General features: G+C 50.9%; 2 protein-coding genes across 2 annotated transcripts in view; one reads left to right on the top strand and one right to left on the bottom strand.

The window, feature by feature from the left end:
- ZFYVE27 (zinc finger FYVE-type containing 27) overlaps window positions 1-14,730 on the bottom strand; it is a 76,541-nt gene that overhangs the window by 31,190 nt on the left and 30,621 nt on the right. The gene's annotated exons all lie outside the window — the stretch shown is intronic.
- The window catches only part of SFRP5 (secreted frizzled related protein 5), a 39,528-nt gene that overhangs the window by 19,340 nt on the left and 5,458 nt on the right, over window positions 1-14,730 (top strand). The window contains exons 2-4 of the mRNA XM_024734976.1: window positions 8,873-8,969; window positions 9,058-9,147; window positions 14,254-14,433. Of these exons, the coding sequence (XP_024590744.1) occupies window positions 8,873-8,969; window positions 9,058-9,147; window positions 14,254-14,433 (367 nt within the window). The remainder of the gene's footprint in view (window positions 1-8,872; window positions 8,970-9,057; window positions 9,148-14,253; window positions 14,434-14,730) is intronic.

Below are 14,730 nucleotides of genomic sequence, written 5' to 3'. Positions count from 1 at the left end.
GGGAGGCGGGGTATGGGGGGGTGGGGGAGGGGTGGGCACTGAGGCTGGAACCCAGGTCTCCTGGCTCCTCTCAACCCAGCCTGCACCCCGGGGCTGCCTTTCCCAGCGTTACCTGCCCCCATACCCAGTGTAGTCTCCACCCACATGCCCAGATACCAGGGATTGGAACTTGAGGCCAAACTTCTCAGCATCCTCCACTACTCCCGGCCCCTGAGGGTAGAAGGGGGCTTATCTCCACCTGTGAGGTGGTGCTGTCCTCACCCCACCCCCACTGTCCCTGCCAGGCAGCCTTGATTAATGGGCTGGTGCTATCTTATCTCCCAGCTGCAGCAAGTTAGGGATTAATGGGTGGTGGCCTGGACCCTGGGAGGACACATCCTGCCCCCAGATCAACCCAAGAGCTCTGCAGGAGGGCGGGGAGCAGGGAGAAAGGGGACTAAGGGGGTCTGTTCTCCAGCTGCCATCTTGCTCACCCACCTGAACTGGCTGAGTCACCACAAAGCACCCAAGACTGGGCCTGGCACTCAATGGGGGCTCAATAAATGGTAGCCACTGTTACATTCTGCTGTTGTTAGTTCCTGGAGTCCTTGGGCCCATGCCTGCCCTTCGGTTAAACTGCCAGTCTCCACCACCGCACAGCCCACAGACTAACTAGGAAGTCACCTTCCCCACTCCAGCCTCAGGTGCCCCATCTATAAAATGGGCACAGGTTTGGGGGTTGGAAACAGGGTTGTAGGTCCGACATTATTTTATTGAGTGAACTGGGAGTGGGTTGAGGGATTTATGGATCCAGCTGTGAGGCTTTAGATAATCGATTCATCCTCAGCCTCAATTTCCTCATCTGTAAAGGGGTATGATAATATCTGCATTGTCAGCATGAAACAACTTCTGGAAAGCCCTGCCAGGACTGTTCCGTGTCATACTGAGTGTGGGTTCCCAGATGGGGTCAGACACCAAACTCTGACCAAGGGGTTCATGCTGATACAAGTTGCTACTGACAGAACCAAGCCCAAATCCAGGCTCAGCTTTGGGAGAGAAAGGCTGTCTGAGCACAGGCCCTCCTGCTAGGACTGAGGAAGGGGGACCAGATGTTCTGCTGTGCCCAGGACAGTGCCAGGTCACTCCATTGCCCGGGTGCGACTGTTAGTACCACCCCCTTTCACTCTCCAAGTGTCCCCCCTTGGAGAATCAGTTATGTGGTCCCTAGGCTGAAGGAACAAGGTTCCATCCTCCCTCGGAGAAAGAGAGACTCCATCTAACCTTGAGCACATGGCCAGCGTGTGTGAAGTCAGGCAGCTAACTCCACCAGAGCCACACAGGGGTCCCGACTCAGAAGCCCATGACTCAAAGGACTCCCCGCAAACTCCTCCCTAGTTTTCTCAAGAAACACATGGTCACTATAAAAGGGTAAGAAAAGATATGAAGATTAGTGAGAGACGGAGGGCAGGAAGAAGGGACTTTCAGATGAACAGACAGAATAAGGGAAGAATGGATGAATTAAATGAGAAAGAGGAAAGAAAAACGGATACGGGGACAATGGATGAAGGGAAGAAAGGAAGGATGGAAGGATATTGAAAGCGAGGATGAAAAGACCGATGGCTGGGGGGTCGACAAGGGGATGGATGACAAGAGATGAACGTCAGAGTCTCACTGGCCAGCTCTCTGACAGAGCACAGCAAACAGGGAGGCCAGCAGAGGGCTTTCTTTCCAGAAGGACATACAGATTGACTCTTTGGGGCCCCAGGAAGCCAGTCTTCCCTCCCCCACTCCAAAGACATTCCTAGGACCACTCCTTCCCCTTCACTCTCTGCCTCTTCCCACTGCCCAGCTCTCTGACAGAGCACAGCAAACAGGGAGGCCAGCAGAGGGCTTTCTTTCCAGAAGGACATACAGATTGACTCTTTGGGGCCCCAGGAAGCCAGTCTTCCCTCCCCCACTCCAAAGACATTCCTAGGACCACTCCTTCCCCTTCACTCTCTGCCTCTTCCCACTGCCCCTTCCCAAAGGGCAAAGGGCAGCACAGCCAGGAAAGCTATCTGCTATTTATCCCAGCCCTGTTTACTCTGGGTCTGTAATTAACAGAGTCTCCTTCCCAGATCAAGGAGGGCCCAAGAGGGCCCAAAGAGGACAGGGAGAGCCCTGACAGGCCAGGTTACTCATTGATAAGCAATGGGGAATTGAGGGAGGCTACACCTTATCCTCTTCTGTCCCGTCAGCCACCCCTTCCTGACTCCCAAGGAGGCAGGGACCCAGGTCCCAAGCAGTTCTTAGCTCAGGAAGGCTGACATGGGATGGCCCTGCCTAGAAAGCCCTGCCTCAAGGTGTGCAGGTCTGTGCAGGTGCAGCTGGAGTCCTGGATCTGCCTTCACCTGGGCAGCTCCCAAGATCAGGGTCAAAAGACTGTGTAGCCTAGTGGTGAAGATCATGGGCCCTGGGAAGGGACCAGACCCAGGTTCATAGACCCATCTCTTCTCACTTACCAGCTGTGTGACCTTGGGCAAGTGACTTAATCCCTCTGAGCCTCAGTCTTCCCCTCTATAAAACAGGGATGATGGTAAGTCAGACCCATGTCAAAAGATGCTGCTAGGATGGAATGAGTTAACTTACATAACACACCAAGCACGCCAGACATCAGCCACAGTTTTGGGCTCCTTTGGGGAACCTGGGGCACCCTTCTCAGCCTTTTCATCTTCCAGGTTCCTTCCACTTTCCTCTAGGATCCCCTCAGCTACCAGCAGACACTTGGAGGTTCTGTTTCCTCAGTTACCCAGAAGGGCTCCAGAGGTTCCTGGTTGTCCAGTCCAGTAGCCACCAGCCACATGGGCCTATTTAAATTTCAATTAACTAAAATTAATATTATTTAGCCATGAAAAGGACTGCAGTACTGATTCATGGTACAACATGGATGAACTTCAAAAACATTCTGTTAAGAGGCCAGGCACGGAAAGTCATATACTGTACGACCGCATTCCTATGAAATGTCCAGAAGAGGCAAATCCACAGAGACAGAAAGAAGCTGCGTGGCTTCCAGGGGCTGCGGGCAAGGGGAACGGGGAGAAACTGCTTAATGTGGACAGAGTTTCCTTTTGGGGTGATGAAAATTTTTAGAACTAGATAGAGGTGGTGGTTGCCTAACATCATGCCACAGAAATATTCACTTTAAAATGGTTAATTTCCTGTTATGTGAATTTCATCTCACTACAAATAATAATAATAATTTAATTTAAAATTTGGTTCCTTAGTAGCACTAGCCACATTTTAAAAGCTCAGTAGCCACATGTGGCTAGTGGCTCCAGGATTAGAGGGCACAGGTACAGAACACGTCCATCACTGCAGAGAGTTTTTTTAACAAGGTTGACCTTCAGGTAATCAAATATAATAGTGATAAAACCTCTTTACATACATTATCTCATCTGACCCTCTCACCAGGATGGCATTTTTTTTTAAGACATGGGGAGATTGGGACCCAGAGAAGGGAGGTACAAGCCCAAGGCTGCACAGGGAGTGGCAGGCCAAAGACCCACACTGGGGTCTGTGGGCCTCTGGGGTCCTTTCTGCCCCCCTCAGAGACGGGCCCAGGAAGTAACAACCAAACTCTCTGGCCGTCTGGCTGTCCTGCTCACATATCTGCTTTCTCCTGAAGGGGACTTGGCACCAGTTTAAAGCAGGCGAGGGTGTGAAAGTGTGCAGTCTGGAAGTTGAAGGGTGCTTGGTTCCTGTTTGCAAAAACTGTGGGGAAGAGAACTTAGTGCCAAGTGATTTGGAATTTTAACAAAAACTCCAGGAAGCCAAAGGCTGGGTAATGTGAGTGGAGGGGAAAGAATGCACCTTTCCCTGACCCCAAGTTGCCTGGCCACATAACTAGGTCAACAGGGCACAGACCTTTGTCTCTAGTGGACCCTGAGCTGTCTTCAGAGCCCTTCAAGGGGGGCTAAAAAGGCCTGAAAGTTTTCCTGGCCTTGGCATAATTCAGACTCGTGGGGCAGTGGAAAAGCATGGAAGGTTGGGAGAGTCAGAGCTTTGTTCAATTCCAGCTCCATCGCTTACTGCCTGGATGACCTTGAGTGAGATACTTAACCTCTCTGAGCCTCAATTTCTTCACCTGTAAAATGAGGACTGACTGTGTGTCTCCCTCAGTTGCTGTAAGGATGAAGCAAGATAACAGATGTGACTCCCAAACACCCTATAAAGATGACTTATCTTCACCAGGACCCAGGCAGCTCTCAACCACTGTCCTTAGGAAGATCTCACCCTAAACATGAACCTGGGGAAGTCTTAAGATTAAAATCCTCATCAATAATATTACTAATAATGGCAATGGTGCTGGCATGGGTCAGACTCACTGAAGGGTGATTATGAAATCGCAGATGGCTGCCCTGCCTGTACTCAAAATATGTGCAGTAGAGTCAGGTCCATCTGGAAGATTCCCAGCTGTGTGACCTTGGACAAGTTCCTCAATCACCTCTGACTTCTCATCTGTAAACAGGGATGATAATGACATCTACCTCTCAGCATTGCTGAGAGATTTAAATGAGATGATAAGAACTTAGCACCATGCCTGGACATACAAATGTCTGCTAGCACTGTTCATTAATCAGAGCCCTGAGCCGGGTGTGGGGAAGGTAAGAAGGACAGGAAGCCAACTAACCACATCCCCAGGCAGAGGAGGCAGGTCGTGTGGAGCTTCCAGAAGGGAAAGAGTCCTCATTTTAGCCTCAAGGAGGTCCATGAGCCTTGGAGAGTGGCTGCAACCATGAACAGGACGAGGGGTGGAAGTGGGGAGCGGGCACGGCCCCCTCCGAGGCCAGCATTTCTCATCTTGGTCCCCAGCCCACTGCATCAGAACCACCTGAGAGTGACATATGCTGAACTGGAATCTGCAGGTGGCCCAGCAATCTGAATGGGTATTTTAACCAGCTTCCAAGCTGATGGCCTCACACTGCAAATTTGGGAACGTCTCTCCCCTCCTGGCTCTGGGGTGTGTCCTGTGACAGCCCACGTCAGCCGGCTTAGTCGAGGTAGGTCCAGGAGGCCAGGGACAATTCACAGGCACAGGAAGTCAACCCCAAACCTCATCTGCCCATCATACTTCCAACCATTAGACAAAAACAAAACACCATGGGGCATATGCAGGGGTGAGGAGTAACAGGTGGCACAATGCAGACACTGACTGATTTCAGAAGATGACCAATGAGGGTAGCCACCAACCAATCAGAACAGAGGTCTGACCAATCAGAACAGCCAAATAGGGCCCAGTCGGCTGCATGCACCCCTGGAGAGAGTTCATACTGGACAGGGGCCACTGTTGGGGACGGGAATGCTTGGTGGGTAGGGCTCTGGCCCACCCTAGCCCTTACCACACTCGACCCCTCTCATCTGTCTTATCTGTTGAGTTCCCACAAGCCACATTATTTGAAAACAGGATCTCCTTACTTTAAAAACACCATTGGTGAAAAGTGTTGATCCATGAGTGCTTCACAGGGGCTCTGCCGGCCTTTGGGGCAGGACAACCCTTGGTCGTGCAGGGCTGGGCTGGACGATACAGGAAGTTAGCATCCTTGGTCCCTGCCCAGTAAATGCCAGCAGCAGCCCCAACGGTCCTGATGATCAAACCCAGGCAGGGGCAGCCTATCCATCCAGCTGAGAAGCACTTCTAGCCCAACTCCCCCTGCTTTACAGCTGAAACAACTGAGAGCCAAGACATCGAGTGACCATCCAAGGCCACAGCACAGCGGATGAGTGGGGAACTGGAGAACCAAAAGAGGCGGGCTGAGCCCAGGTCTCAGACAAACCTAACTGGGGCCTCAGTTACCCAGAAGTGGGCAGGACAGAAGTAGGGGCCCCTTCCAGAGAGCCTCGTGTGGGCACTCATGCCCTGAACTGCCACCAGCTGGAAGAACAAGGACCAGGTAGCCCCACTAGAGCTGGAACCCTCAGCGTCCGAGCACAGAAGACCCATTCTGGGGCCAGGCAAAGAAGCTGTGACCACGTCGGCGGCCCTCGGGGCAAGCGCCCGGCAGTTCCCAGGCCAAGGCCCCAGCTCCCTCACAGCAGAGGACAATTGCTCCATTGGCTAGAGTGGGGGAGAGGAGATTCACTGGCCAGGGCCCTGCCCGGCTTCTCCCCACCCGTACCCTCTCCTTAATGAGGCCATTGTTTGCCCAGGGTTCCCCCAACAGCCGGCCCTCACCCCAGCCACTCCTGCCCTGGGTTTCCCCTCCACAGCCTGCCCTCCAGGACCTCCTGGGGGCTTCCTGACTTTCTCCCTTGCACTTGGAGCACAAAGGTCCCTGGGGCCTCTCTGACCTATAGTTCCCCTTACAGGGCCACTCACTTCCCTCTCCCAGCCTCTGATTTTTAAATGAATCAAAGAGGCGTGGACTGCCAATTGACTTCTGTTCAGCATGAGAGGAGTTCCATCCTGAGAGCATGTAATTCCAGTCAAAAGCAAAGAAATCTGCTCTTTTATTTACGGGCAAATGCACCATTCTATGTTGATTTGGGGAAAGATGGTGAATAGCTTATGAAGCTTTAGTAGCTCCTTCCCAGACCCTGGGTGGTCAGGAACCAGCAGAATAGAGAATAGCTTTCAGCTGAAACATTTTATAAATCTGGGGTCCCAAGGGCCCCATGCAGCCACAGCCAGGGCTGAGAGTGGGAGCCGTGCACCACCTGCCTCCTGTGATTGCACAAAACTCTTTCAGCACTCACACTAGAGCAGTTTTACGCATCTTCAGGTACTTATTTAATCTTACCAACAAATCTACAAAAGGAAAGTCCCCATTTTGCAGATGGGGAAACTGAGGCACCAGGAGCTGTGTCTTACCCAAGTTCCCACATAAGCAGTAAAGGCAAATCATAGGTTCCTTTGACTAATCATGGGTTCCTTTGACTACATTCAGGGCTCATTATCTTCTCCACCAAGAGGCTTTGGGGCACCCCCCCCCCCCCCCCCCCCAACTAGGAACGCACTCTAGTTGTGATTAGAAGATACTTGTGTGTTTGTTCATCGGCTGGCTGCCCCTCTAGACCTCATACTCCCTGAGGGCAGTGGCCCAGGCAACCAGGGCCAAACCTGCTGCAGCCTCATTACCTGAGTCCCACTGAAGTTTCTGCTCTGGCCCCAGGGCTCCCCTTCCCCTGCAAGGCAGTTTGGGTCAGTGCTAGACAGTGTAGAACTCCCTCCAGACATTCTCACATGTGGACAGGAATCCACAAGCCACAGGGGGAAATCCTGGGTTCAAGTCCTGGCTCTGCTTTTTGGCTGTGTGACTCTGGGCAAGTTACTAAACTTCTCTGAGTCTCAATTTTCTCATATTAAATGAGGATGATAATGCCTCCCTCATAGTGCTATTGGAATAATTAAATGAGGTAATATATGGGAAAGCACAGAGCATTATGCCAGGCACCTAGGATGCCCTAAACAAGTGTTCAAGAGAGTAGGGGGAAGGAGGGAGCAAGGGAAGTCTACATGAGCTTAGGGGGCTTGTCCATCACCCCAAGTCCCTCAGCAAGCATCTCATGCTACCCCACTTACTCCGCTCAGTCCTCACCAGCTCTCCCCACAGTCACCCTATAGCCCTCCGGATCTTCCCTGGGCCTCCCAAGAATTCCAACAGAGACCAAGAAAGGTTAAAGGAAGCTGGCTCCCACCTGAGCCCATCTGGCTCCAAAGACTCCTTTCTCCTGCCACCTCCTTCCACCAAGCATTCATCTGTCCAGTCAGTCATTCACTCACGCAACATGTATTGAGCATCTACTACGTGACTGGCAGTATTCTAGGAGCCAGAGGAACGGAGATGGACAAGACAGGCCTTGCCTCTGTGGAACCCTCAGCCTACTGGGAAGCCAGAAATTGAAAAAAATCAACCTAGTGAGATGATGAACAGGAGATGAGGGCTGCACAGGGAGGTCTGGGGTTCTACGAGTGCACCCAGCCAGAAAGCCTGGCCTACCTGGAGCCTTGGGAGGAAATTTATGCTAAAAGCAATCAGAGCAACTGAGGGTCTCGAGCTGAAAGGTGAGGCTACCGTGTTTGCAGTTTGAAATGATTCACTCCTGCAGAGTGGAAAACAAGACCAGAAGGCAGCCCCAAGCAGTGAGGAAGGACAGCATTGAGGAGGAACAACAGTGAGAAAGGGACAGCACAGGTGTATTTACGAGAAATGTAGGAGCAAGGAGCCACAGAATCTGGTGACAGTCTCTAAAGACCATTGTCATACCGATGTTCAATAGTTTTAACTAACAATTATACAGAAAGCTCTCCTCTGTGCACCATTCCAAGCACTTTTTAAATGAACTCTAATCCTCCCAATAACCCTGTAAGGCACTATTGTTATTATCCTCACTTTACAGATGAGGAAACTGAAGCACAGACAGGTTAAATAACTCGCCCAAGGTCAAGTAGCATTGAGGAAATTAGAATCCAGTCTTGCTCCAGAGTTCGTGGTCCTTTTTTTCTTCTTCTTCTTCCTCCTTTTTTTAAATATTTGAACATGCCAACAGCATCCGGGATCTTAGTTCCCCAACCAGGGATCGAACCTGTGTCCCCTGCAGTGGAAGCACGGCGTCTTAACCACTGGACTGCCAGGGAAGTCCCCAGGGTTTGTGGTCTTAACCCAAACATTTGGCTAACTCTCTGATGTGCTTCTAGCTGGGCTGCCCACCAGCCACAGCTCAGGGCTCCCAGGTGTGCTGGGGACCCAGAGAGAAGAGGAGAGCATTTCTCAGCCTTCTCTCCATCCCAGCCCTGTCCAGAGACTACCAGCCGTGCCCACCCTCCACCCCACTTCCTTTTGTACTTCAGACAGTCATTCTTAGACTAGACCAAGGCGCAGGCCCAAGACAAGACTGGCCTCTGCTGTTTTTGCAGAGCTACATGAGATCCAGGACAAATGGAGAGCCTGCTGGTGCCTGGGCTCATAGAAGGAAGGACTACGTCACCTCCCTAGCCACTCGATTCAGTGACAGTGAGCCCAGCCCCTCCAGGACCAGGCCCCCACTGCCACCAGGGCACCCAGAGATCCTGAACAGGTCTTCTTGAACTGCTGCCCACAGCACAGGTTGTGCAGCAGGAAGGCTCGGCGCAGCTGGGGGCCTATGGGACAGATGGTGACTTTGCAATCGACAAAACCAAAATGCTGGAAAGTAAAGCAGTGCTGTAGGTGTGGTAGGAAGAGCACTGGACTGGAAGTCAGGAAGGTCAAGTTCTAGTTTCCTCTTACAGAAAGTGGTGGGGGATGGGAGGATGCTGGGGGACAATAGAAGTGGTTCCCTGCTAGCACTGATAGTTCTCTTAACTTCACAGACCACTCACCCTGCGCTCTTTGCTGAGCGCTCAGCAGCAGCTGCTATGAAAACAGGTGTCCCAGCAGAGAAACACTGAGACTGTAAAAGGCAGATACTTCCAGGAGGCTCTGGAACAAGGACAAGATTCTTTCTCACCTCTTCGGGCATCCCAGCCCTCCAGGAGGCAGGCAAGCCTGTGCTGGCAGGACCTCCTCACAGCCAGGGATGGAAGAGGTCCCACCTCAAGCCAAGGCTCCTCACAGCCTCACCTCCATCATCATCCCAGCCCCCTTCCTCTTCACTATCCTCAAGACAGCCCCATGGAGAACGCAGGGCAGAGACTGCATTCCTCCTCATGTCCGCAGATGAGTAAACTGAGACTCAGGGTGTGGGAAGGACTTGCTATTAAGTTGAAAACATACAACTCAGATCTTCAGAATCCAAGCATGGTGCACTCCCCACTGCTACACACTGCCTCTCCCAGAGGCTTTGTAGAGGCATGAATGGGGCAGATCTCTTGGCTCCTGGCTCTGTTATAGCTCTGATCACAGAGCTACTGTAAGCCAGGCACTCTGCCAGGTGCTTCTCTCATCCTTTATCCAGTAAATCTTCACTACCACCTAGTAAATAAACGTTACTAACCACATTTTACAAATGAATAAACGCAGGTCTAAAGTTCAATAGACATGTGTCCAAAGACACACAACTAGGATGTGGTCAGAATTCACCACCAGTCAGGCTGACTCAAAGCCCTGGCTCCTCCCACTACACTTCACTGCCTTTGTGTGTCTGCGTCCTCCACATGGGCTGGGACTGAGACTCTTACTCGTGTATGCCTGGCCCATAGCAGGCATTAGCTAAATGTTAGTTCATGGAATTATTTTTCCCAAGACTAAAGATTAAAAGGAACAAAGAAGGCTATTTCATACAGATAAAAATTACAATCCAAACAGAACATACAATAATCACAAAACTTTATGCTCCAGGGACTTCCCTGGTGGCGCAGTGGTTAAGAATCCGCCTGCCAGTGCAGGGGACACGGGTTTGATCTCTGGTCCAAGAAGATCCCACATGCTGCGGAGCAACTAAGTCCGTGCGCCACAACTACTGAAGCCCACACACCTAGAGCCTGTGCTCTGCAACAAGAGAAGCCACCGCAGTGAGAAGCCTGCGCACCGCAACAAAGCGTAGCCAAGTAGCCCCCGCTCACGGCAACTAGAGAAAGCCCGCAAGCAGCAGCGAAGACCCAACGCAGCCAAAAATAAATAAATATTTTTTTTTAAAAAAAGAAACTTTATGCTCCTAACAACACAGCTTCAAAGTATATAAAGCAAAATTGAATCAAAAGAAAAAAAAAAGAAAAGGAAAAATTAGCAAACCCCACAAAGGTGTATAGATTTTATACACCTCTATCAGAAATGAACAGAGGAAGTAAGCCAGTGGTTCTTAAACTTTTTGGTCTCAGGACCTCTTTACACTCTTAAAAATTATTGAGGTTTTAGATTAAATCAAAGAACTTTTGTTTATATAGATATCTACCATTTATATCAACATCTACAATGGTTAAAATGAAAACAGAAAAAATTTATATATTAATTCATTTCAAATAACCGTAATAATCCCATTATATGTCAACATAAATAAATTTTTGTGAAAAGTAATTACATTTTACAAAACAAAAAAATTTAGTGAGAAGAGTAGCACTGTTTCACTTTTTTTTTTTGGCTGTGTTGGATCTTCGTTGCTGGGCAGGCCTTCTCTAGTTGCGGTGCGCGGGCTTCTCACTGCGGTGGCTTCTCTTGTTGTGGAGCACAGGCTCTAGGCGCGCGGGCTTCAGTAGTTGTGGCACACGGGCTCAGTAGTTGTGGCTCACAGGATCTAGAGTGCAGGCTCAGTAGTTGTGGCGCATGGGCTTAGTTGCTCCGCAGCATGTGGGATCTTCCTGGAGCAGGGCTCGAACCCGTGTCCCCTGCACTGGCAGGTGGATTCTTAACCACTGTGCCACCAGGGAAGCCCTGTCTTACACTTTTGCAATCTCTTTCATGTCTAGTTTAATAGAAGACAGTCAGATTCTTATATCTCCTGCATTCAATCTGTTGTTACATGTTGTTTTGGTTGACAATATGGAGAAAAGTTGGCTTTACAGAGAAATGTAATTGGAAAAGAGTATTTTAATAGCCTTTTTAGATATTATGCCTATCAAATTGATACTACAAAAAAATTGACAGGTGACAATTCCTTAAATGTTGGTTGTAATGTAGAATCTGAATCCACATCAATAAACTTTTCTTACTCAACAGAGTAAAATCCTTAAAATCCATTGGTCTATCTTGCACCTTGAGTGGATCTTCAAATTACGTACAATTTTGACCTTGCGGACTCCCTGAAAGGCACTTGGGGGCCCTCAAGGGAACCCTGACCACAAGGAGAACCACTGAAGTAGGCACTAAAAAAGTAGAAGAATGTAGGATTTGATAACATAATTAGCAATTTTTTCTTTGGCCGCACTGCATGGCTTGCGGGATCTTAGCACGCAGTCCTAACCACTGGACTGCCAGGGAATTCCCCATAAGTAGCAAGTTTAATCTAAGAGTTCTCTATGTAGAACTTTGCTCACAACAAACCATGAATACACATTTTGAACAAGTGGTTCCCTCCATCAGCTGGGGGAAACGTGTGCCTGGACAGACAGCACACGCTCCAAGATGGACAGATGCCCAGCATGCCAGGTGTCCCACCCAGCTGCCTAGGCCCTGGGACAGCCTCATCAGAAAGGGATACGACATCAGAGCGCAGCCTCTTCCTTTCTCTGGCCACAGGGGGAGAGCGTCCTTGAACAGCTACCCCAGGGTGTAGCCCCCCACCTGGGTTCTTTTCCTGTGAAGGGCTTCCCTCCTCAATCTCATCATGGGCCCCATGTCAGGGCGCCTCAGGGGTCCACAAGGCAAAGTTGCCGGGTAAAGCCTACCCATCCTCCTCTTCCAGGAAGTTTCTAGCCTGGCCCCTCTGCTCTTCGGAGCCCCTGGAACTGCCAGGTACAGACTCCCCTGGCTCTCAGACCATGTGTAGTTCTTACATAAGCAGCAGCAGGAACAATGCCTCACTCTGTCCAGACCAGGCACTGGGATGCCAAGAACAGCACAGGAGACCAGCTACACAGGGAGCCAGCACCTTGTACAACCATCTGGGAACTCCAACACCCCCTGCCAGGGACTGAAACCACAGCTCCCCTGGAGTGCAGAAGCCCTGCCAAGCCCAGAGCGGGTGGTGAGGGGTAAGCTGGAGTACAAGGAACAGAACTGCCGCTGAGAGTCCCAAACCAGAGCCAGGGCCAAGGTGTCCGAGGGAGCTTTCAGAACACACACATTTCTACCCTAAAGTCACACATCCCTTGGCAATCTAACATTCCTAGGTATCTACTATGTGCTGGCATTGTGCAGGAGGCTTTCTTTCCATGCACCATCTTGTATGCCCCTCACAATAACTGCTGAGGTGGTTCTATTTTACAAACAAAGAAGTGAAGGGTTAGAATGGCTAAGTATTTGCCCAAGGTCACTCAGAGAGCATACACTTGGATTTGAACCTGGCTCTTTCCGTCTGCAGAGTCCAGGCTCTTGCACCATTACTACACTGTCTGGCCCTGCAGACAGTGGTCCTTCACCTTCTAAGTGGTCATCCCCAGAACCTCTTCATGCTGGGGTTGGGAGAGGGAGAAGGGGCAGGAAAGCTTGTTCTCCCCAGACCCAACTAGGTCATCCTGGACATCAAAAGAACATCCTGTCCCACCCTAGGGCTCTGTCTGCTTAATTTTCTTCTGCCTCCTCTGCCCTGCCTTGGGTCTTTTTCTCACAACTGGATCAGATGAAGCAGGGCCTATGCCTTTTGTATTTCTGTAGCCCCATCTGTAGAATACACACCTCGAGCCTTGCACACAGCATGTGTCTGCTGAATATTAAGAGAAGTGATCCTTCACCCCTCTCCACTACCATTGCAAGGATAGATCCATGGGAAGATGGGAGCCTGGAAACATTCAGGAGGATGGGTATGGGGAGGATGTTAGGGCAAGAGTGGAGGCGGCAAGTGCCCCAGAACTCCTGCCCCCCCATAGCACCCCAAACCCTCCTACAAGACATCTCCCCAGGGTACCTCCCCACCAAAGGCTAGGGAGTCAGTTCCCCAGCTAGGTTCTCAGGAAGGAGCCCCCCACCACCCCCTCCAAGCATCTTGTCCAAAGCTCCTCCCACAGGAAAGCCAATGGAAGGCAGGGTCCAGACAAGGAAAAGACCCCAGACATGGGGTTCCTGAAAGCTGCCTCCTCTCTGATACCTCCCTGGAGGTATCTCCTCTTCATTTCCTTCCTTCTCTAGGCTCCCAGAGGAGGTACAGTCTCCTCCCTCAGCGTTTCCTACCCTAGGCTGGAATTTATCTTAGGGCAGAGTAGTTAAACCCTGGCCTTTGGAACCCAACACCTGGACTCAAATGATGGCTCCTTCATCTATTAGCAATGTGACCAAGGGCCAGTTACTTCACCTCTCTGAGCACCTCCCACTGCAGTCATTAAGCCTACAGACTCAGAATCCAGACCTCCTGGTCATATCTGGGCTCTGACTCTGGAATCAGACTTCCTGGGTTCAAGTCCTGGCACCAATCTTTACTTAACCTTTTTGTCTCAGTGCCTTTATCTATAAAGTGAGGATAGTAATAGTATCTGCCCACCTAATAGCATTATTATAAGAACTAAATGAGGTCGTTTATGCAATATGCTCAGAACAGACTTGACACATAGGAAGCACCCAATCAGTGTTAGCTATCATTGGAAATGGTTGATAAGGTTGTGAAGTGCTGTGCAGTGTCTGAAGCACTTAATAAGCGCTCACTAAGTAGTAGGCATGATTATCTTTGCCCCCACTAAGCTGTGATGTCCCGGACGTGGGTTCTGGATCATATCCCTCTCTGATTCCCCAGCACCTCGAGCCTTGCACACAGTCAGCACGCTGCCTGGCACCAAGCAGGAGCTCAATAAATGCGTGAGGACTGGGAGTGAAGAACTTGCCTGCCTGGACCAGGAGGGTGTGGGCAGCCAGGAGCCTCCTGCCGAGAGAAGGGAAAACCGAGGTGTCAGGGAAGAGAAAACAGAGCAGAGTGGTAAGGGCCGAGACGGAGAGATAACCAAGTGAAGTGAGTGAGAAAAGGAACAGGAGAGGCTGTGGCGGAGAGAGATAAGGAGGAAGGATGGAGAAGGCGAGGGGCGAGGAAAAAGCCTAGGGAAGTGAGGGATCCCCGGGGAGAGGCGCAAGGCGAGGCTGGGTCAGTGGCAGGGGAGTGGGCGAGCGGGAGAAGGGCGCAGGAGCCGGCGCTGAGCGGGACGCGCAGGCCCCGGGGTCAGGAGGCGCAGGGGGGCGCCACCCTGCCTCCCCGCCTCGGGGCGGGGGCCCGGCGGCC

Source organism: Neophocaena asiaeorientalis, unplaced genomic scaffold (assembly GCF_003031525.2).
Source record: "Neophocaena asiaeorientalis asiaeorientalis breed wild unplaced genomic scaffold, Neophocaena_asiaeorientalis_V1.1 scaffold240, whole genome shotgun sequence".
In the NCBI taxonomy this organism is placed as follows: Eukaryota; Metazoa; Chordata; class Mammalia; order Artiodactyla; family Phocoenidae; genus Neophocaena; species Neophocaena asiaeorientalis.
This window is presented reverse-complemented; position numbering and strand designations above follow the sequence as displayed.